Below are 25,323 nucleotides of genomic sequence, written 5' to 3' on the forward strand. Positions count from 1 at the left end.
ATTTTTTAAAAATAATTTTTCAAGGACCAACCACAAACGTGGATTTTTTAAAATCATTTTTTCAAGGATTATTTACAAACGTGGTTTTTTCAAAAATATTTTTTCAAGGATTATTTACAAACGTGGATTTTTCAAAAATATTTTTTCAAGGACCAACCACAAACGTGGATTTTTAAAAAATATTTTTTCAAGGATTATTCACAAAGTGGATTTTTTAAAAATATTTTTTCAAGGGCTATACACAAACGTGGATTTTTAAAAAATAATTTTTTCAAGGACTATCAACAAATGTGGATTTTTTAAAAATATTTTTTTCAAGAACTCTCCGCAAACGTGGATTTTTTAAAAATATTTTTTGCAAGGGCTCTCCACAAACGTGGATTTTTCAAAAATATTTTTTCAAGGATTATTTACAAACGTGGATTTTTCAAAAATATTTTTTCAAGGACCAACCACAAACGTGGATTTTTAAAAAATATTTTTTCAAGGATTATTCACAAAGTGGATTTTTTAAAAATATTTTTTCAAGGGCTATACACAAACGTGGATTTTTTAAAAATAATTTTTTCAAGGACTATCAACAAATGTGGATTTTTTAAAAATATTTTTTTCAAGAACTCTCCACAATCGTGGATTTTTTAAAAATATTTTTTGCAAGGGCTCTCCACAAACGTGGATTTTTCAAAAATATTTTTTCAAGGACCATCCAAAAACGAGGATTTTTTAAAAATATTTTTTCAAGAACTAAACACAAACGTGGATTTTTTAAAAATATTTTTTCAAGGACCTTCCACAAATTGGAATTTTTTAAAAATAATTTTTTAAGGATTATTCACAAACGTATATTTTTTAATATTATTTTTTCAAGGACTACCCAAAAATTTGGATTTTTTTTAAATATTTTTCAAGGACTATCCAAAAATTTAGATTTTTTTAAAATATTTTTCAAGGACTTTCCAAAATTTTGGATTCTATAAAATTTTTTTTTCAAGGACTAACCACAAACGTGGATTTTTTAAAAATATTTTTTTCAAAGACTCTACACAAACTTGGATTTTTTAAAAATATTTTTTCAATGACTAACCACAATATTCGATTTTTTAAAAATATTTTTTAAGGTCTCTCCACAAACGTGGATTTTTTAAAAATATTTTTTCAATGACTAACCACAATATTCGATTTTTTAAAAATATTTTTTAAGGTCTCTCCACAAACGTGGATTTTTTAAAAATATTTTTGTAAAATCTATCCACAAACGTGGATTTTTAAAAATATTTTTCAAGGACTATCCACAAATGTGAATTTTTAAGAAATATTTTTTCAAGGACCAACCACAAACGTGGATTTTTTAAAAATATTTTTTAAGGACAATCCACAAACGTGGATTTTTAAAAAAAAATTTTTCAAAGACTATCCACAAACGTGGATTTTTTAAAAAAAAAATTTTCAAAGACTATCCACAAACGTGGATTTTTTAAAAATATTTTTTTATGGACTGTCCACAAACATGGATTTTTTAAAAATATTTTTTAAAGACTCTCCACAAACGTGGGTTTTTTAAAAATATTTTTTCAAGGACTACATACAAACGTGGATTTTTTAAAAATATTTAAAAGGATATTATCCACAAACGTGGATTTTTAAAAAAATATTTTGGAGGCTACGAAATAGACGTGAATTTTTTTAAAATATTTTTTCAAAGACTATCCAAAAACGTGGATTTTTTTTAAATATTTTTTTCAAGGACTCTCCACAAACATGGATTTTTTTAAAAATATTTTTGTAAAATCTATCCACAAACGTGGATTTTTTAAAAATATTTTTGTAAAATCTATCCACAAACGTGGATTTTTAAAAATATTTTTTCAAGGACTATCCACAAATGTGAATTTTTAAGAAATATTTTTTCAAGGACCAACCACAAACGTGGATTTTTTAAAAATATTTTTTCAAGGACTATCCACAAACGTGGATTTTTTAAAAATATTTTCTAAAGGACCAACAATAAACGTGGATTTTTTAAAAATATTTTCTAAAGGACCAACAATAAACGTGGATTTTTTAAAAATATTTTCTAAAGGACCAACAATAAACGTGGATTTTTTAAAAATATTTTCTAAAGGACCAACAATAAACGTGGATTTGTTAAAAATATTTTTTCAAGGACTATCCACAAACGTGGATTTATTAAAAATATTTTTTCAGGGACTATCCACAAACGTGGATTTTTTATAAATTTTTTTTCTAGGACCACACACAAACATGGGTTTTTTAAAAATATTTTGTCAAGGACTATCCATAAACGTGGATTTTCTGACAATATTTTTCAAGGACCATCCAGATATGTGTATTTTTGTAAAATATTTTTTCACGGGCTAACCACAAACGTGGATTTTTTAAAAATATTTTTTCAAGGACTAACCACAAACGTGGATTTTTTTAAAAAATAATCTTTCAAGGACTATTCACAAACATGGATTTTTTAAAAATATTTTTTCAAACACTAACCACAAACGTGGATTTTTTTAAAAAATAATTTTTCTAGGACTAACCATAAATGTGGATTTTTTTAAAAAATAATTTCTCAAGGACTATTCACAAACATGGATTTTTTAAAAATATTTTTTTAAGGATCAATCACAAACATGGATTTTTTAAAACTATTTTTTCAAGGAGTACCCACAAATGTGGATTTTTTAAAAATATTTTTCAAGGACTATCCAAAATTTTGGGTTCTATAAAATTATTTTTTCAAGGACTACCCACAAACTTGGATTTTCTAAAAATATTTTTTCAAGGAGTACCCACAAATGTGGATTTTTTAAAAATATTTTTCAAGGATTATCCAAAAACGTGGATTTTTTTAATATTTTTTCAAGGACAATCCACAAACATGGATTTTTTAAAAATATTTTTTCAAGGACCATACACAAACAACTGTCGGACGATTGGCTTAGAAATGACAGCGGTCTGAAGTTGGTTGCAGTTTTTTAATCTCACCCTGTATATGGGGGCTATATAAACAAATTTACCCCCATATTGTTGACCTTGTGTCTCGATATGTGGGGTATCGAGAAAAAAAAAAAAAACATTAACACTTCGCTTTATAATTGATAGATTTCCACAAAACCAGCTAGGCCTAATTAGGTGAGGTTTTGAGAGGAAATTCAATTTTTATATCAAATTCAAATTTCACAAAAAAAAAAAAAAAAAAAAAAACTGGAAGTTTCTCCTTCGATTTATTGCCGGTTGGTTAACAGGTTACGGGTTTTTTTGAACTGAAATGAACTTTTTTTTTAAAAAATCTGGTCTATAAATATCCGAACAGAAAAAAAGGGGATCAGACCGGTATAACGTACGTCAAAGGGATTAAATTCTAAATTATTATTCTACGGCTGAGTTCAAAATCACTTTCCAATTGAGGTGGTTAATCAAATTACAGTGACTCACAGTCACTTTAAAAATAAATTCCTTTGTCTATCTTTTTTTGAACTCAAAATATCCCCACTGACTTGTATTGAAATTTATTTTTTATTTCAATTTTTGTTGTTTTTGTTTTTTTTTTTTTTTTTTTTTTTTTTTGACTAAAAATATTTCCACAGACTGATATTGAAATTTATTTAATTTAAATTTTTTTGTTAATTTTTTTTGTTTTAACATGCATTGCTGTTGCTTGGCCAGCAGAGCCCCACCAGCTGCCTGCATTCAATTCCAATAGAATTAAGACCGTATTTGTTGTTTTTATTATTTCCCATTATTATGGTTTATAATCGCTGTCCGTATAATTGATGTTGTCTTTTCATTACCCAGTCGTCGAATGGGCCTCACTCTTACAACGTCATCAATGTTGGATTTTTTGCAAAACTAATTTGTTTTTGTTTTACAGCGATTAAATGTAATTAAAAAAAAAAATAAATAAATGAAAACTGGTCATCAGTTACGCTACAACAAAATGAGATATTGAATCTGACTGGCCGACCGAGAATCAATGCTCCGCGTAAACGGCTAAAGCTAGAATCTTGGAATTTTTGCACAAGTTCCAGTGATGGTGCGTAGGTGTGTGATAAGACACGGGTATTTCCACAACCGCAGACCTCCCAGAATTTCTATCCTATTCACAAACGTGGATTTTTTAAAAATATTTGTTGATATTTTTTCAAGGACTATCCACCATTACGGATTTTTTAAAAACAGCTTTTCAAGGACTATCCACAAACGTGGATTTATTAAAAATATTTTTTCAAGGACTATCCGCAAACGTGGACTTATTAAAAATATTTTTTCAAGGACTATCCACAAACGTGGATTTATTAAAAATATTTTTTCAAGGACTATCCACAAACGTGGATTTTTTAAAAATATTTTTTCAAGGACTATCCACAAACGTGGATTTATTAAAAATATTTTTTCAAGGACTATCCACCATCAGGGATTTTTTAAAAATATTTCTTCAAGGACTATCCACAAACGTGGAATTATTAAAAATAATTTTTAAGGACTATCCACAAACGTGGAATTTTTGCAAAATATTTTTTTAAGGACTATCCACAAACGTGGGTTTCTTAAAAATATTTTTGCAAGGACTATCCACAAACTTGGATTTATTAAAAATATTTTTTCAAGGACTATCCACAAACGTGGATTTATTAAAAATATTTATTCAAGGACTATCCACAAACATGGATTTTTGACGTGGATTTTTTAAAAATATTTTTTCAAGGACCATCAACAAACGTGGATTTTTTAAAAATATTTTTCAAGGACCCACCCAAAACGTTGATTTTTTAAAAATATTTCTTCAAGGACTAACCGCAAACGTGGATTTTTTAAAATTAATTTTTCAAGGACTTACCACAAACCTGGATTTTTTAAAAATATTTTTCAAAGACTATTCACAAAAGTGGATTTTTCAAAAATATTTTTTCAAGGACTAACCCCAAACGTTGATTTTTTAAAAATATTTTTTAAAGGACTATCCACAAACGTGGATTTATTAAAATTATTTTTTCAAGGTCTATCCACAAACGTTGATTTATTAAAAATATTTTTTTAAGAGCTATCCACAAACGTGGATTTATTAAAAATATATTTTTAAGAGCTATCCACAAACGTTGATTTTTTAAAAATATTTTCTCAAGAACTAACCACAAACCTGGATTTTTTAAAAATATTTTTCCAAGGAGTTTCCACCATCAGGGATTTTTTAAAAATATTTTTTTCAAAGACTATCCACCATCAGGGATTTTTTAAAAATATTTTTTCAAAGACTATCTACAAACGTGGATTTATTAAAATTACTTAAAGACTATCCACAAACATGATTTGTTGTTTTATTTTTAAAACACTATCCGCAACTGTGGATTTTTTTAAATATTTATTTTTGTTTTATATATTATTTTTTATATTTATTTTTTAATTTTTTAAGAATCCTATTATTTGTTTTTTTTTTGTTTTTAATTCCATCACATGCCAATTCTTTTCTTAATATTTTTTCTCAACGAGCAGGAACCATTAAAAATATTCTTGCATCACTTAGCCTCAAACATAGTTTAAAATTGAGAATCCCGCAGAATATGTATTTTTTATACATCTGCTTACTTGCACCCCTTTTTTAAATATTTTGTTTACTTTTTTTTCCATTGCCAGAAACCAGTCTACAGTTAATTTCGTTAAACAAACAAATTAATTTCTGCGATAATTACCAGAAAAAAGTAACCAGTCTTGAAACGATGCGTTAATTTTTATGATGTCCCACATTGGGATAAACCCAATTTAATGTATCATTAAAATTAATAATAATAAATAATATATTAATTTAAAAGAAAGTTATCAGCATATTTGAAAATAAATGGTTAATATTATCAAATAGAGACAGTGGGACAACGAGGTAGAAAAGCTGTGCTTCAAATTTTTTTTTTTTTAAAAAATCCGCTTGTGCATAGGCCTTGAAAAAATATTTTTACAAAATCCACGTTTGTGGACAGGCCTTGAAAAAATATTTTTAAAAAATCTATATTTGTTGGTAGTCCCTGAAAAAATATTTTTAAAAAATCTAGGTTTAAAAAATATTTTTAAAAAATCCACTTTGTAGATAGTCCTTGAAAAATATTTTTAAAAAATCCACGTTTGTTGGTAGTCCTTAAAAAATATTTTTAAAAAATCCACGTTTGTGGACAGTCTTTGAAAAAATATTTTAAAAAAATCCACGTTTGTTGGTAGTCCTTGAAAAAATATTTTTAAAAAATCCACTTTTTTGATAGTCCACGAAAAAATATTTTTAAAAAATCAACCTTTGTTGATAGTCCTTGAAAAACTATTTTTAAAAAATCCACTTTTGTAGATAGTCCTTGAAAAATATTTTTAAAAAATACACGTTTGTTGGTAGTCCTCAAAAATATATTTTAGAAAAAATCCACGTTTGTTGGTAATCCTTGAAAGAATATTTTAAAAAAATCCACGTTTTGTGATAGTCCTTGAAAAAATATTTTTAAAAAATCCACGTTTGTGGATAGGCCTTGAAAAAATATTGTTAAAAAATCCACGTTTGTTGGTAGTCATGGAATAAATATTTTTAAAAAATCCACGTTTGTGTATAGTCCTGGAAAACTATTTTTAAAAAATCCACGTTTGTGGATAGTTCTTGTAATAATATATTTTAAAAATCCACGTTTGTTGGTAGTTTAAAAAAAATATTTTTAAGAAATCCCCGTTTGTGGATAGTCCTTGTGGATAGTCCTTTAAAAATATTTTTAAAAAAATCCACGTTTGTTGGTAGTCCTTGAAAAAATATTTTTAAAAATCTGTGATTGTGAGTAGTCCTTAAAAAATATTTTTAAAAATCCACGTTTGTTTATAGTCCTTGAAAAATATTTTTAAAAAAATTTACGTTTGTTGGTAGTCCTTGAAAAAATATTTTTAAAAAATCCACGGTAGGCGGTAGTCCTTGAAAAAATATTTTTAAAAAATCCACGTTTGATGGTAGTCCTTGAAAAAATATTTTTAAAAAATCCACGGTAGGCGGTAGTCCTTGAAAAAATATTTTTAAAAAATCCACGTTTGTGGAAGGTCCTTGAAAAAATATTTTAAAAAAATCCACGTTTGTGTATAGTCCTTTAAAAAATATTTTTAAAAAATCCACGTTTGTGTATAGTCCTTTAAAAAATATTTTTAAAAAATCCACGTTTGTGTATAGTCCTTTAAAAAATATTTTTAAAAAATCCACGTTTGTGTATAGTCCTTTAAAAAATATTTTTAAAAAATCTCTGATTGTGAGTAGTCCTTAAAAAGTATTTTTAAAAAATCCACGTTTGTTGATAGTTCTTGTAATAATATATTTTAAAAATCCACGTTTGTTGGTAGTTTAAAAAAAATATTTTTAAGAAATCCCCGATTGTGGATAGTTCTTTAAATTTTTTTTTTAAATCCACGTTTGTGGATAGTCCTTTAAAAATATTTTTAAAAAAATCCACGTTTGTTGGTAGTCCTTGAAAAAATATTTTTAAAAATCTCTGATTGTGAGTAGTCCTTAAAAAGTATTTTTAAAAAATCCACGTTTGTTGATAGTCCTTGAAAAATATTTTTAAAAAAATTTACGTTTGTTGGTAGTCCTTGAAAAAAATATTTTTAAAAAATCCACGGTAGGCGGTAGTCCTTGAAAAAATATTTTTTATAAAATCCACGTTTGATGGTAGTCCTTGAAAAAATATTTTTTATAAAATCCACGTTTGATGGTAGTCCTTGAAAAAATATTTTTAAAAAATCCACGGTAGGCGGTAGTCCTTGAAAAAATATTTTTAAAAAATCCACGTTTGTGGAAGGTCCTTGAAAAAATATTTTTAAAAAATTCACGTTTGTGGAAGGACCTTGAAAAAGTATTTTTAAAAAATCCACGTTTGTTGGTAGTCCTTGAATAAATATTTTTAAAAATCTCTGATGGTGGGTAGTCCTTAAAAAAATATTTTTAATAAATCCAAGTTTGCGGATATTCCTTTAAAAATTATTTTTAAAAAATTCACGTTTGTTGGTAGTCCTTGAAAAAATTTTCTTTAAAATTCCACATCCATTTCGAAGCCTCAAAAAATTAATTCTTTGGAATATTTTTGTTGTTGTAATTTAAACGAATTTTAATTTTCATTAAATGCTGGAAATGGAATTAAAATTCAATTGAATCTAGAATCTAGTTTTTCCATTGTTGTTTACAGCTGCATGATTTGCCGGCTTTAAAATTACAAACATCTTAATCGAAATACCGGGCCATGGTGGGGGGTGGCGGTCGTAATAGGGGTGGGGAAATAGCATCGGTTGTAATTAAGAACATCAGATCGTTTCTTCTCATTTTCTCTCTTTCTCTCTCTCCCGAGAGAGATGTCGATCGCATTAAAAAAATCGCTGACGTTGCCATTTTAATTGCTTTGCACCACTGTAATCATCGAATACCGGGAGACATTGCGCCTTCATAAACCTGACTTTAATGACTGGTCGTTTTGAATGAAAATGAAATTGAAACACCACAACGCTTCGCCGGTCGGCCAAGAACTGAGAACGAGAGTCTGTTTGTCCGTCCGTGCGTCTGTCCGTTAATAAATTAAAATTTCTCCGCCGGTGAGGAAAGATGCTAAGTTCTGCTGGTGCATCTGAACCGGGTACTGCAGTTGATTTTTTCAAGCGGTAGCGTTAAGTTAACGGCAACGGAATAAAATGCGGATTTTAAATTTTTTTACGCTGTTCCTATTCGGACCACTGCTGCTGGCCCGGGTCCAGGTCTCGGTCCTGGGCCAAATGCAACATGAAAACATCATACCATTTATGTTGCAATTTTTGGCCGATGGCCAAAGGGATGAGAATCTGGAGCAGTTCGATGAGAGGATGACTTTGCTCAAGGAATACGATTTCATTGTGGTGGGTGCGGGAACGGCTGGCTGTGCTTTGGCAGCCCGCCTTTCCGAAAATCCCCAATGGAAGGTGTTGCTGCTGGAGGCAGGTGGCCCCGAGCTATTGGTCATGGATGTACCGATCTTTGCCCATTTCCTGCAACTGAATCGTGACATAAACTGGGGTTATCGCACCCAACCCTCTAAGGATTATTGTATTGGCCTGAAAAACAATCGTTGTAACTTCCCACGCGGCAAGGTCATGGGTGGCTCCTCGGTTTTGAATTACATGATGTATACGCGCGGAAATCGCCGCGACTATGACACCTGGGCCGCCCTGGGCAATGAGGGCTGGAGCTATAAGGATGTGTTGCCATATTTCAAGAAGCTAGAAGGATCCATGGTACCCGAAGCTGATGCAGAATACGTTGGGCGCCAGGGCCCAGTACGAGTTTCCTGCCCCAAACGCCACTCAAAGGTGGCTGAGGCCTTTGTCAAGGCCGGTCCCGAGGATGGTACGGCCCGTTGTGATTATAATGGCAAAAAGCAATGCTGCTTCTCCTACATCCAAACCACCACCAATCAGGAGTTTCGCTGGAGTTCAAATCGGGCCTATTTGTATCCGCTGAAGGGAAAACGCCCAAATTTGCATATCCGAAAAAGAGCCCTGGTCACAGAGATTCTCATTGATCCGGCCACCAAGACGGCGTATGGGGTGAAATTTGAACACAATGGCCAATCGTTTGTGGTCAAGGCCAGGCTGGAGGTCATATCCTCGGCGGGGGCCATCAACACTCCCCAACTGCTAATGTTGTCCGGTGTGGGACCGGCCAAACATTTACGGGAGCTGGGTATTCAACCCCTGGCCGATTTGGCTGTGGGCTTTAATCTCCAGGATCACATTGCCCCTGCCCTGACCTTCTACACGAATGAGACCACCCTGAAGGTGGAACAGTTCTTCGATGTCAATGAATTGCTGAAAATGCAAAGCCATGACAGCATGCTTTCGGTGCCGGGTGGGGTGGAGGCAATTGCCTTTTATGATTTGGATCATCCCAGTGAGGCGGATGGCTGGCCCGATATTGAGCTATTCCTTGTCAGTGGTGGTCTCCACACCAATCCTGCCACTGTGAGGGCCTTTGGCGTACGCGAGGATATCTATCATAAAATGTACGATGACATTGTGAAACAGGACACCGATGTCTTTCTCATCTTTCCCATGATCCTGCAGCCACGTAGCCGCGGGCGGATCATGCTCAAGAGCAAAGATCCCAAGAAATATCCTCTCATCTATCCGAATTATTTCAAGGATCCCTATGATTTGGACATAGCCGTAAGGGGTCTACAAAAATGCATTGAACTGACCAAACATCCTTCGATGCGAAAAATCAATGCCCGCGTTCTGGACAAACCCATACCGGAATGTCAAAAATATGGTGACGTCACCTCCCGGGCATATTTGGAATGTTATGCCCGACATTTTACCTTTACGATTTATCATCAATCGGGTACAGCGAAAATGGGACCACGTTCCGATCGCACCGCCGTTGTGGATGATCGCCTAAGGGTGCATGGCATTAAGAATTTACGTGTCGTGGATGCCAGTATTATGCCAAAGATTGTGGCGGGCCACCCGAATGGTCCCGTCTTTATGATTGCCGAAAAGGCAGCGGACATGATTAAACAGGATCATGGTTATCATGGGAGATAAGAAAGAATAATTAAAAATAAAATAATAATTAAAAAAAATTAAAATAAAAAAATTATGTGATGTGATAATCCGGTTTCCCAAAATCGAGATTTACATAAAAATCAGAATTGAAATGCCAAAAAAAGTAATCAAAACAAATTCCAGAATCATTTAAGTGCTCTTGTTCCCGCACCCGTTATTTATTTATTTTTTTTTTTATTGAATTCATTGGATTATTTGTGTGTTTGTTTTAGTTTTAGTACAATTTAGTGCATAATTTATTTAAAATTAATTAAAAAAAAATAATTGTTATAATTTATTGTTATTGCATTGTTGCCATGAAAAAGGGTCTCCAGGGCCATTTTTTTGTAAATAAAAAATGTCAACAAAATAAAAAAAAAATATTTTTTTTTAATGGAAAAACGTGAACTCCAAATGTGGCATTTTAAAAAAATTAGAGACAAGCAACAGTGGATAAAAAATTAAATTTTTTTCTTCAAAAAAACTAACAGAAGTGGTTATATTTTTTAAATATTTTTTGTTTAACCAACGCGGATTTTTTAAAATAATTTTTTTAAGCCACAGCAGAGGAGTTTTTTTTTTGGAGAAGGGACGACAGTAGTGGATTGAGAAAGTAGAAACAAAGATGGAAGACACATAAGACAAAGTAACCAAAATAGGGGAGGGGGAGAGGAAGGGTAGGCAAGTCTCCCCCGTCTTCCACATTTTTTTTTTGCTAAATTTTCGAATAAAAATTCCCTGGAATCCCTTGACTTTAGGCATATAGTGTCTTTAGCAATATTACAGCTTACAGTACGAAGATTATTTCCATTGAAAATTTTAACCCTCAAACGAGTCAAGAAACGGGTCTTTTTGGTCCTTATTTTAAAATATGTTTAAAAAATCCATTTTTAGCGGCATCGTAGCAAGTCAAAATATTCTACAAAATTATTTGTCATGAAATTCTACTATGGGTCCTAGAGGACCTCAAAAGCCTTATTCCTACCTAAATGCCAGGAATTCATATTTTTAAAAAAATATACATTTTAGGGTTAAAATCACACTTGAGGTGAGTGGAGGCCAAAATCTCCCACAAAGCATTACTTTAGATGGATAACGTCAAAGACAAAAATATTCCTCATCAAATTTCAACCTGGGTCACTTCAGGAAAGAAATCTCTATTTTCATTACATACCTTAAAAATATTTGCCTCAATGTAGGCAAAAAAAAAAAAAAAAAAAAAGAAAAAAAATGAAAATATTCCTTTTTTGGCATATTTTCCTTGACCTTTTTTGATTTTCCGCCTGAAAGTAACCTAAAATTTCGTTTTATCCATAAAATGTCAAAAGAAGAAATATTCTGGACTAAATTTCACCACAAATCTCAGAATAAACCATATATCTAGGTTTAATGGTTTTCAAGATAATTGCATTCGAAATTTATATATGTTACAAGTGAAGAAAATGAAAATACTAGTAAATTTAACACATTTCCATGTGAGTTGGGGCATAATTCTTATACAAAGGATCATTTTAAATGGATGACGTCATAGACAAAAATTCTCCTCATCAAATTCGACCCTTAGTCGCCTCAGGAAAGGAATCTCTATTTGCATTACATACCCCTAAAAAATTTGCCGCAATGTTGCCAAAAAAAAAAGAACATTAAAATATTCAATTTTTTCGGCAATTTTTTCTCAGCCTTTTTTGGAGTTGAGGTCTGAAAGTAACATATAATTTCGTTTGAGGTAAAAGCTACTAAGAGAAGAAATATTCTACACAAAATTCCACTATAAATCTTAGAATAAACCACACATCTAGGTTTAATGGTTTTCAAGATAATTGCATTCGAAATTTATATATGTGAAGTGAAGAAAATGAAAATACTAGTAAATTTAACACATTTCCATGTGAATTCGGGCATAATACTTATACAAAGCGTAATTTTAGGGTAATGGCTTCAAAGGAAAAAATATTCCTCATCAAATTTCACCTTGAGTAGCCTCAGGAAAGAAATCAGTATTTTCATTATGTACCCGAAAAATGATTGATTCAAAGTTGCCAAAAAACCATCAAAAAATATTTATTTTTTTCGGCATATTTTCCTTGGCCTTTTTTGAGTTTCCGCCTGAAAGTAACATAAACTTTCACTTTATCGACTAAGCGTTAAAAGAAAAAATATTCTAGACTAAATTTTATGCCAAATCCCAGGATAAACCATATATCTAGGTGTAATGGTTTTTAAGAAAATTGCATTCGAAAAGTATTATTACAAGTGAAAATAATGACGTTAATAATAACATTTAACACATTTCCATGTGAGTTAGGGCAAAATTCCTATACAAAGCATCATTTTAGAAGAATGGTGTTAAGGATAAAAATATTCTTCATCAAATTCCACCCCAAGTCACCTCAGGAAAGGAATCTCTGTATCCATTATATACCCTAAAAATATTAGCTTCAAAGTTGTCAAACAAATCATCAAAAAATATTTCTTTTTTCTTCATATTTTGCTTGGCCTTTTTTCAAGTTCCCGCCAGAAAGTAACATAAAATTTTGTTTTAGGTAAAAGCTTCTAACAGAAGATATATTCTAGACTAAATTTCACTATAAATTTGGGAATAAACTATACATCTAGGTTGAATGGTTTTTAATAAAATCACATTCGACATTTGAGTACTACAAGTGAAGATAATGACAATAATAATAACATTTAACATATTTCCATGTGAGTTCGGGCATAATGGTTATACAAAGCATAATTTTAGGGTAATGGCATCAAAGACAAAATTATTCCTGATCAAATTTCACCCTGGGTCACCTCAGAAAAGAAATCTCTATTTCCATTTTATACCCGAAAAATATTTGCTATAAAGTTGCCAAAAAAACCACCAAGAAATATTTCTTTTTTTCGGCATATTTTTCTCGGTATTTTTTCAAGTTGATGGCTGAAAGTAGCATTAAATTTCATTTTATCAACAAAGTATCAATGGAAGATATATTCTACACAAAATTTTACTATTAATCTCAGAATAAATCATATATCTAGGTTTTATGGTTCCTAAGAAAATTGCATTCGAAATTTATATGTTACGAGTGAAGAAAATGTAAATAATAACAAATTTTACACATTTCCATGTGAGTTCGGGCATAATGCTAATACAAGGCATCATTTTAGGGTAACGGCTCCAAAGATAAAAATATTCTTCATGAAATTTCACCCTGAGTCACCTCAGGAAAGAAATCTCTATTTTCATTACTTACCCTAAAAATATTTGCCTCAATGTTGCCAAAAAGAAAACATGAGAATATTCAGTTTTTTGGCATATTTTTCTCGACCCTTTTTTGAGTTGAGGTATGAAAGTAACATAAAATTTCGTTTTAGGTAAAAGCTAATAAAAGAAGATATATTCTAGACTAAATTTCAGAATAAATCTTAGAATAAACTATATATCTAAGTTTAATGGTTTCTAAGAAAATTCTATTCGAAATTTATATATTACAAGTGAAAATAATGACAATATTAATCAAATTTAACACATTTCCATGTGAGTTCGGGCATAATAATTATACAAAGCATCATTTTAGGGTAATGGCTTCAAAGACAAAAATATTCCTCATCAAATTTCACCCTGAGTCACCTCGGAAAAGAAATTTCTATTTCCATTACGTACCCTAAAAATATTTGCCTCAATGTTGCCATAAAGAAACCATGAAAATATTCCATATTTTCTGCATATTTTTCTCGGCCCTTTTTCGAGTTGAGGCATGAAGGTAACAAAAAATTCCGTTTTATGTAGAAGCTATTAAAAGAAGAATTATTCTAGACTAAATTTCGCCATAAATCTCAGAATAAACCATACATCTATGTTTACTGGTTTTAAAAATAACTGCATTCGAATTTTATGTATTACAAGTGCAGAAAATGAAAATAATAATGAATTTTACACATTTCCATGTGAGTTCGGGCATAATGCTAATACAAGGCATCATTTTAGGGTAACGGCTCCAAAGATAAAAATATTATTCATCAAATTTCACCCTGAGTCACCTCAGGAAAGAAATCTCTATTTTCATTACTTACCCTAAAAATATTTGCCTCAATGTTGCCAAAAAGAAAACATGAGAATATTCAATTTTTTGGCATATTTTTCTCGACCTTTTTTTGAGTTGAGGTATGAAAGTAACATAAAATTCCGTTTTAGGTAAAAGCTCCTAAAAGAAGATATATTCTGGACTAAATTTCACTATAAATCTCAGAATAAACCATACATCTAGGCTTAATGGTTTCTAAGAAAATTGCATTCGAATTTTATGTGTTTCAAATGAAAATAATGACTATAATAATAAAATGTAACACATTTCCATGTGAATTCCGCCATAATGCTTATACTAAGCTTCATTTTAGGGTAATGGCTTCAAAGGGAAAAATATTCCTCATCAAATTTCACCATAAGTCAGCTCTGGAATGAAAACTCTATTTCCATTATATACCCAAAAAATATTTGCTTCAAAGTTGCCAAAAAAATCATAAAAAAATATTCCTTTTTTTTCGGCATATTTTTCTCGGCCTTTTTTCGAGTTGACGGCTTAAATTAACATAAAATTTAATTTTATCCACAAAGCACCAATAGAAGAAATATTCTAGACTAAATTTCACTATAAATCTCAGAATAAACTATACATATAGGTTTAATGGTTTTCAAGATAATTGCATTCGTAATTTATGTAGTACAAGTGAAAATAATGACAATAATAATAAATTTAACATCTTTCCATGTGAGTTCGGGCAAAATGCTTATACAAAGCATCATTTTAGAAAAATGGTGTTTAAGAACAGAAATATTCCTCATCAAATTTCACCCTAAGTCACCTCAGGATAGAAATCTCTATTTCCATTATATACCCTAAAAACATTTGCCGCAAAAAAAGCATAAAAAATACTTATTTTTTGGGCATATTTTCCTTGGCTTTTTTTAGGAGTCGACGTCTGAAAGTGACATAAAATTCCGTTCTATGTAAAAGCTATTAAAAGAAGAAATATTCTACACAAATTTTCACTATTAGTTTCAGAATAAACCATACATCTAGGTTTAATGATTTTTAAGAAAAATTACAGCCGAAATGTATGCATTACAAGTGAAGAAAATGAAAATATTAATAAATTTAACACATTTCTCGGCCTTTATCGAGTTGAGGCATGAAAGTGACATAATATTTCGTGTTAGACCAAAACGACCAAAAGAAGATATAATCTGGACAAAATTTCACTATAAATCTCAGCATAAACTATACATCTAGGTTTCATCATTTCTAAGGAAATTTAACTCGAAATGGATGTATTACAAGTGAAGAAAATGACAGTAATAATAAATTTTACATATTTCCATATGAGTTTGTGAACAATTCTTCCACAAAGCATCATCTGAGGAGGATGGGTCTCAAGAAAGAAATATTCCTCATCAAATTTCACCTTGAGTCACCTCAGGAAAGAAATATCTATTTCCATTTTATACCCGAAAAATCTTTGCCTAAATGTTGCCAAAAAATACAATGAAAATATTCCATATTTTTCGGCATATTTTCCTTGGCCTTTTTTCGAGTTAATGGCTGAAAGTAACATAAAATTTCGTTTTAGGTAAAAGCTACTAAAAGAAGATATATTCTAGACAAAATTTCGCTATAAATATTAGAATAAACTATACATATAGGTTTAATGGTTTTTAAGAAAATTGCATTCGAATTTTATGTGTTTCAAGTGAAAATAATGACAATAATAATAAATATAACACATTTCCTTGTTAGAGCAGGCATAATACTTATACAAAGCATCATTTTAGGGTAACGGCTCCAAAGACAAAAATATTCCTCATCAAATTCTACCCTAAGTAGCCTCAGGAAAGAAATCTCTATTTCTATTTTATACCCGAAAAATATGTGCCTCAAAGTTGCCAAAAAAATTATCAAAAAATATATTTTTTTCGGCATATTTTCCCTGGCCTTTTTTCGAGTTTCCGCCTCAAAGTAGCATAAAATTCCATTTAATCTGCAAGGTGCCAAAAGAAGATATATTCTTCACAAAATTTCACTATGAATCTCAGAATAAATTATACATCTAGGTATAATAGTTTTCGAGAAAACTACATTCCAAATATATGTATCAAAAGTGAAAATTTTGTCTGAGGTTTTCTTGCTGTTAATTTAACACCTTTTCAACCCTGGTCAAAATCTCACTTTCTACTACGTTTTTTCGGCAAAGTGCCAAAGTAAGAATTTTTCAGGATCGAATTTCAGTGCTAGTCTCTGAACAAAAGAAATTTGTATATTCACTATATATCATGAAAAAATATCATCAATTTAACGTTAATTTAGGTTTGTTTATTTTTAAAAAAAATTAACACTTTTTCCCATTCCCATCCTCATTGAATTGTTTTTCAAATTCCATGTCCTCCAAAAAAATATTTCTTTCAAGTCACATCCTTAAAAAAATAATTTCAAAAAAATCCAATTTTTTTTAAATAAATAATTTTTTTTTATTTCTTAGTATCTAACCACTACAACTAACACTAATTTCATTTCATCTAATGTAACCATGATCCTGTTTAATCATATCCGCCGCCTTTTCGGCAATCATAAAGACCGGACCATTTGGATGACCGGCAATGATATTTGGCATAATGCTGGCATCCACGACACGTAAATTCTTGATGCCATGAACCCTCGACCACAGCCATTTTATCACTTCGTGGACCCATTTTTGCTGTACACGTCTGATGATAGATCGTAAAGCTAAAGTAACGCAGATAACATTCCAAATAGGGTCGCGAGGTTATATCGCCATATTTTCGACACTGTGGTATGGGACGTTCCAGCAGCCGGGCATTGATTTTACGCATCGAGGGATATTTCAGGAGATTTATGGCCCTTTGCAGCCCTCTCACCAAAATATCCAAATCATAGGGATCTCGGAAATAATTCGGATATATCCGGGGATGATCATGGGGATTTTTACTACGCAGCAAAATGCGACCCCTGCTGCGTGGCCTTAGATTCATGACGAATATCATAAAGGTATCGGGATCATTTTTCAAGATATCCTCGTACATGTATTCATAGATGTCCTGGCGCATATTAAAGGCTCTCACAGTGGCGGGATTTGTGTGGAGACCCCCACTTATCATAAAAAATTCCATATCGGCCCAGCCATCGGCGCGATTGTTGTGATCGAGATCATAGAAGGCAATTGCCTCCACACCATCCGGTATGGAAAGGCTACTGTTTTTGGTCTCCAGCTGTAAATATTCACTGGCATCGAATAGGTTCTGCAGCTTCAGCGTTGAGGTGTTGGTGTTGAATGTGAGAAAGGGGGCCAGGTGATCTTGGAGATTAAAGCCCACCGCCAAATCGGCAATGGGTTTAATACCCACCTGCCTGAGATGTTTGGCAGGACCCACTCCCGACAACATTAGCAATTGGGGTGTATTAATGGCTCCTCCCGAGGATATGACCTCCTTGCGGGCCTTTACCGTGAAACTCTGGCCTCTCGACTCGAATCGCACCCCTTGGGCAGTTTTGGTCTTGGGGTCGATGAGTATTTTTGTGACCAGAGAATATTTGCGGATATGCAAATTCGGTCTCTTACCCTTGATGGGATACAAATAGGCCCGATTGGAACTCCAGCGATATCTGCCATCGGTGGTGGTCTGGATGAAGGAATAGCAAATCTGTTTCCTGCCATTGTAGTCACATTTGGGTATGCCATCCGCCTGGCCAGCCTCCACAAAAGCCTCGGCCAATTTGGAGCGACGATGGGGATGGGTAATTTTCACCGGGCCATTGCGGCCCACCAGCTCCGGATCGGCATCCTCCACATAGGAATGTTCGAGTTTTTGGAAATATGGCAAAACCTCAGGCCAACTCCAGCCCTTGTTACCCATGGCTGCCCAGCTGTCATAATCACGGCGATTGGCCCGCGTATACATCATGGCATTTAGCACTGAAGAGCCACCCATAACCTTACCGCGCGGAAAATGACAGCTCCTGTTGTAGAGGCCCAAACAATAGGAATCCGAGGGTTCGGTAAAATATTTCCAATTCACTTCCGAACTCAATTTCAGCAACTGGGCAGTGGCCGGGAAATCCATAATCAAAAGCTCCGGGCCTCCTGCCTCCAGCAGCAACACCTTCCATTGGGGATTTTCGGAGAGGCGAGCCGCCAACGTACAACCTGCCGTGCCGGCACCCACCACAATGAAATCGTATTCCTTCAAAAGCGGCGCATTGTTATCCAAATTCTCGAGATTTTCTTCGGCCTGACCTTGGGCAAGTATACGTAGGTACGATTGTATGACATTTGTGCTTTGGGCGTTACAAAGGCGATTCCCAACCACTAGTAGCAGCAACAGCAGACAGCAACACACATGGAAATCGAATTTTATTTTCATAATTTAATGGAGTCTCTATTTTTTCGGATATTTTTTTTGCTTTTTTGGCTGTCATGAAAAGCCCTCCGTTAATTTAAACGTTTTAAGAGCAACTGATCGGCCGTTAGAATGCGCACTACTTTCTAGCGACAGTTATATGAGAAGACCCCCTCTCCCAGCTTAGCACATTAATAGTTCAAGGTCTTTTATCCCATTTCAAGATTTTTTGATGTTTTCAAAGCAGGTTGTGAGTTATTTTTTGTTGGGTGGGGCGCTACACTCGTTGGGGTGACGTAGTTAGTTTGGGTGAGAAAATGTCGGAAAATAAAGAATTAAAAAAAAGTTAAAAAATTAAAATATTTAAATATTTCAAACCCTAAGGAACCCTTTACTAATTCTGGCGAATTAGAAAGGGAACTAAAAAATCGAGCCTTGAAATTTCAGAATTTCTGGAAGGTTTCGCATAGGGCTTCCGATGCCTAAAGAAGGTTTCAGAAGGCATCTATTGGCAATTTGAGGTCTCAAAAAATCTTGGGTTAGCAGTAGAAAGGACCTGTAATGTCAAAGGAAGGCTTCACCGGGACTTCTATTGTCGATAGGAGAACTCACAGGGCTTTCATTGCCAATACGGGAACTTCGAAGGCTTCCATTGTCAATAGGAGGACTCACAGTGCTTCCATTGTCAATAGAAGGACCCACATGGCCTTTCATTGCCAATACGAGGACTCTCAAGCCTTCCATTGCCAATACGAGGACTCACAAGGCTTCCATTGTCAATAGAAGGACTCACAAGGCTTCCGTTGTCAATAGGAGGACTCACAGTGCTTCCATTCTCAATAGAAGTACTCACAGGACTTCGATTGCCGATAGAAGGACGCGCAAGGCTTCCATTGTCAATAGGAGGACTCACAGGGCTTCTTTTATCAGTAGATAGACCTTAAAAAGTTTACATCCGTCAATCGAAACCCCTCGAAAAAAGCTTCTCTTGGCATTAGAAGACTTCAAGAAGCCTTCTATTGCCAGCAAAGCTTCAGAATACTTCAATCGGAAGATTTTTGTCGATCTCGAAGGACCATTTGTGGTTTCCAGCAACGTCCTTACATCATGTCGAACTGTTTTAGATTTTCAAAATAATTACTTACGTCGAAGGACCATTTTTGGGTGGCAATTATCAAACGTATCTTCTCGAATCTACTGTAGAGGCTTCTACTGTCCTCGAAGGACCATTTCAGATACCAAACACTAATGTTTTGGCCTTTGAACTGGTCTAGAAAGACCATTTCCTCGAAAACAACTTGGCATCTATGCAAATATTCTGGTTGAATTCTGGTGACAATTTCGGACCGCAAATTTTATTTTCAGAGGTAATGTTCTCCTTTATAGGTCTTAGATGAGGTCAGTAGGTCTCAAAATGCATTTCGGTTTAATAATTATAGCCTCGAAGGACCATTTCAAATCTCACGTCATTCAACTGTGCCGTGAAGAAAACATATCTTTATTTTACGACTCATGCCAAACTCGACGGACCATTTCTGACCTCAAATCACATTGTTGGGCCTTTAATGACTTTATCAGATCGTGAAAGGTCTACTTCGGAAAATATGATAAGTTTGAAGGATTTCTTCTGGTCTCAGAATACAGTTTTTGTCACGCAAAAGATTGTTCAAATGGTTCATTTAACTTCTGAGGTTGAAGGACCACTTTGGGGTACCATACATCTAATGTTCATATTTTAAACTGGTCAAGAGACTTCGGCTGACCTCTGGCGACCCTCTTAAGTTGGCAGACATTAACATTTCGGCATTTTAACTGGTTTAGAAATACCATTTCCTCTAAACGAAGTTATCTTTGAAGCATCGCTTTTGCTCCCATTTGCGTAAGGACATTTCTGACCACAAATTTTATTTTCGATTATAATTTTATAACTTTTTGGCCTTAGATGAGCTCGGCTGGTCTCAAAGCCATTTCAGTTAAATAATTGTGATCTCGAAGGACCATTTTTGTCCTCAAATAATTTGTTTTTTGTTACAAAGACTTATTTAAATTTTTCAAACTTCGACTAACCTCGAAGGACCATTTTCCAAAACCAAATTTTATTTTCAGCTGTTGAATGGTTTTTCTTTGACTCTTATTAACCTTATTTGGTCTCGAAAAGCTATTTTTCTTAAATAAATTTGATCTCGGAGGACCATTTCTGGTGTTAAAAAATATGTCGTTATCATGTCAAAACACTTGGCGAATTTCGGAGATTTTTTCAGGCTTCGAAAGACCATTTCTGGTCTCAAATTGACATTTTATAGGCCAAGGATTTCTTTTTAAGCCCTTAATGGTTTCATCTGAACTTGAAAGACTTATTTCCAATAAAATATGATGACATCGAAGAACCATTTCTGGTCTCAAACAATGTTTTTTTGTTACGTAAAAATTTAACGAACTTTCTGGGCTACTCATGACCTCGAAGAACCATTTCTAAACTTAAACGATATATTTCCACAGAAAACATTTTACTTCTTTGCCCCTTTGGTGTCAGAACAGCATTTCTGTTGAAAAAATGTTACTCGAAGGACCATTTCTGGTCTTGAACGACAATCCCTTTCACGTCGAATATTTTGTGAATTTCTGAAAATTTTGCTGACCTTGAAGAACCATTTCTGGTCTCAAATTGACATTTTATTGCTCAAGCTTTTTTTTAGCCCTCAAAGGATTTATTTGGATTCGAAAGACTTATTTCCAATAAAATATGATGGCCTCGAAGGACCAATTCTGGTCTCCAACAATGTTTTTATGTTACGTAAAAATGTAGTGAACTTGGTAGAATACGGAAGCCCTTGATGGCTTTATCTGAACTCGAAAAAACCATTTCCAGTAACATATGATGACCTCGAAGGACCAATTCTGGCCTCAAACTGTCATTTTGTGTTACACGAAGTTATTATTAATTTCATAGATCACAGACGACATCGCAGGACCATTTCCGACTTTAGAACACCTTTTCAGGTGCCAAGTGGCAAACTTTTGGACCTCAGTGACTGTTATCCGTCTCAAAATACTGATTCCGTAACAATTTCATGATGTCGCGGGACCATTTCTGGTCTCAAGTTGCGTTTTTAAGTAACGTGGAACAGTTATTAATTTGAAAGGCTGCAGATGACCTCAAAAGATCTTTTTTGAGTCTGAAGTCTTTTATTTGAGTCAAGCAGAATAAGTTCTTTCAAATTCCAAAATTATTTTGGATCTGGTGAGACTCTTGCTGTCCTCGAAGGACCATTTCTGGTTTCACATTTTTCTTTTGTCGGTCAGGAGTTTTCCTTTGATGCCATGTGGTTTAATTTAATCTGGAAAATAAGTCCCATTAAATTCCTGAATTATTTAGATCTCCGAGGATCATTTTTTTGTCCGAAATGCGAAGATTTACTCTTTTAACCCTCAATTGCTACCCGACCCTTTAACCCTCAATGACAATTACTGCATTTTTTCTGATGCCAATACAGTTATTCATTTTATGCTGTACATATGACCTCGAAGGACCATTTTCGTGTCAAAATTCCTTTGCTTGAGTTGTGAAGAATCTGTTCTATTAAATTCGAAGATTATTTTGACCCTCGTAGGAGGATTTTAATGCGAATTATTGGATTTATTTAATCTGGAAAATAAGTTCCATTAAATTTCTGAATTATTTTAGATCCCCAATACCATTTTTTTGTCTGACCTGCGAAGAATTACTCTTTTAACCCTCAATTGCTACCCGACCCTTTAACCCTCAATGATTACTTCGGCATTATTTCTGATGCCAATAGAGTTATTCATTTTAAGGTGTACAGATGAGCTCGAAGGGCCATTTTCATGTCGAGTAGTATTTGTTCTACTAAATTCGAAAATTATTTTGTCCCTCGGAGGATGATTTATTACCTGGATTATTGTCCCTCAATGACCACTTGACCCTTCCAAAATTATTTTGAATCTCCAAAGACCATTGCTTTGCCTGAAATGTAAAGATTTACTGTTTTAACCCTCAGTTGCTACCCGACCTTTTAACCCTCAATAGTCAAACGATCTGAATATAAAAGCATTCTATTTGCCTCCCTTAGGATAATTTCGGATTCCAGTAAATATTATTATGCGGGGAGAAACAGTTATTAAATTTTTGGACCACGGATGAACTCGAAGGACCATTTTGAGCTTTAAATCATTTGTCCGAAATACCAACGAACATTTAACCCTTAATAACTACATGGCCTGAATAAAACAAATGCTATCGCCCTCCTGTCGGATCATTTCTGATTTCAATAAATATTTTTGGTGCCTGCGGAAAAGTTATTGATTTTGATGGACCATAGATGAATACGAAGGACCATTTGTTCGAAATACCAACGAATAATAACTACCTGGCCTGAATAAATCAAATTCTATCGCCCTCCCGTCGAACCATTTCTGATTCCAATAAATATTTTTGGTGCCTGCGGAAAAGTTATTGATTTCGATGGACTATAGATGACCTCGAAGGACCATTTTTGAGCCTAAAATCATTTCTCCAAAATTAAAGGGTACTATGACCTTTGAGCCTTAGACTGTTTGCTTGGATCAATTGAAATATTTTCTTTTTTAATTCCATGACTATTTTGGATCTCGAAGGACCAATTATTTGACCGAAATTCAATTTTTTTCTATCTTAACCCTCAATTGCTACCGGACCCTTTAACCTTAAATGGCTACTTGACCCGAATAAAAATCATACCATTGGCCTCCAAGGACTAATATTAATCCCCAATATGCTGAATAAAAAATCTTTACAAAAAAAATCCTCGAAGGACCATTTTGAGCCTAAAATCATTTCTCCAACATGACAGGTTTACTATGACCTTAAAAGTCAACTTTTGAGCCTAAAAATATTTGTTTGAATTCAGTACAATAGGTTCTTTCAAATTCCATGTCTATTTTGGATCTCGAAGGACCATTTATTGTCCGAAATTCAATTTTTTTACTCTTTTAACCCTCAATTGCTACCAAACCCTTTAACCTTAAAAGGCTACTTGACATGAATAAAAATCATTCCATTGGCCTCCAAGGACTAATATTAACCTCCAATATGCGGAACAAAAAATCTTTACAAAAAAAAAAAATTCTCGAAGGACTATTTTGAGCCTAAAATCATTTCTCCAACATGACAGGTTTACTATGACCTTAAAAGTCAACTTTTGAGCCTAAAAACATTTTTTTGAATCAGTTTGAATAGGTTCTCGATCCGATTCTCCATGACTATTTGGGATCTCGCAGGACCATTTATTGTCCGAAATTCAATTTGTAACTCTTTTAACCCTCAATTGCTACCAGACCATTTAACCCGTAATGGCTACTTGACATGAATAAAAAGCATTCCATTGGCCTCCAAGGACTAATATTAACCCCCAATAAGCTGAATAAAAAAATCTTTACAAAAAAAAAAAAAAAATCCTCGAAGGACCATTTTGAGCCTAAAATCATTTCTTGGCTACTTGATCTGAAGAAAACATTTTGTCGGCCCCGAAGGAGCAATATTAATCCCCAATATACGGAATAAAAAAATACTTTACACTTTTAACCCATAATTGGCATCGACCCTTTAACCCTCAATGGTCATCTGAGCTGATAAAAAAACATTCTGCCGTCCTCGAAGGACCATTTGTTGTCTTAAATTTATTTTTATTTCAAATTCAATTTAATTTTTTTATTTTGATTTTAAAATTTTGATTTTTTGGTTACTTCCTCAACGAATTGAAATTTTCTTTGTTTAAATATTTTAACCTCCCCATAGGGTACCTTTGAATGTCACCTTCACCCCATAGATTTCTAGGTGACTATTTTTGTTCACATTCTTGTTTGTTTTGTTAAATAAATATTTAAATTAATGCATCAATTTAATTGAATTATTAATTTCAATACCGGTTCTATTTTTAAAACTTTGATGGTATGTCATGTCAAGACAAAAAAAAAAAAAAAAAAAACTGAATCGAATCGAATTTTTGCCCCTCATTCCAATGGAAAAGAAGATTTTATTTCAGGAATATTAGGTGGTCGGCAGACAAGGTGTTGCTAATGGAAAGTTAGTCTAGACTTCGATGCGAAGTCAGCAATCAAAAGTGGAATAAATATTTCAACTACTTGGGGGAATACCGGTTAGTTCATTTGTTGTGGAAATTTTAAAAAGTGGTAAATCAAGATATGGCACTGCGGGCCACAAGACGAGACAATCTGACTGGGAATTTGATAGAATTGCGGTTTTGTGGTATTGAGTTACCAGGAAATCTCTAAAACTACAAAGGAAATTTAGAAGATTATTATCTTCCACAGAGAAGTGCATCGAT

At 33.1% G+C, this 25,323-nt stretch overlaps 3 protein-coding genes across 5 annotated transcripts in view; 2 read left to right on the forward strand and 1 right to left on the reverse strand.

Moving 5' to 3' along the window:
• Positions 1-25,323, forward strand: part of LOC105261991 (flotillin-2) — a 525,605-nt gene that overhangs the window by 89,836 nt on the left and 410,446 nt on the right. The gene's annotated exons all lie outside the window — the stretch shown is intronic.
• LOC101890854 (glucose dehydrogenase [FAD, quinone]) lies at positions 8,577-10,935 on the forward strand. Its single transcript, XM_005188954.4, has one exon. It carries the CDS (start codon positions 8,698-8,700, stop codon positions 10,579-10,581), a length of 1,884 nt encoding a protein of 627 aa, XP_005189011.2. The 5' UTR covers positions 8,577-8,697; the 3' UTR covers positions 10,582-10,935.
• Positions 17,101-19,124, reverse strand: LOC101891027 (glucose dehydrogenase [FAD, quinone]-like). The gene is given in 2 exon segments (XM_011296457.3): positions 17,101-17,281; positions 17,283-19,124. Coding segments are annotated over 2 exon segments (1,866 nt in total). The 5' UTR covers positions 19,004-19,124; the 3' UTR covers positions 17,101-17,136.

Source organism: Musca domestica, unplaced genomic scaffold, assembly GCF_030504385.1.
Source record: "Musca domestica strain aabys unplaced genomic scaffold, Musca_domestica.polishedcontigs.V.1.1 20, whole genome shotgun sequence".
In the NCBI taxonomy this organism is placed as follows: Eukaryota; Metazoa; Arthropoda; class Insecta; order Diptera; family Muscidae; genus Musca; species Musca domestica.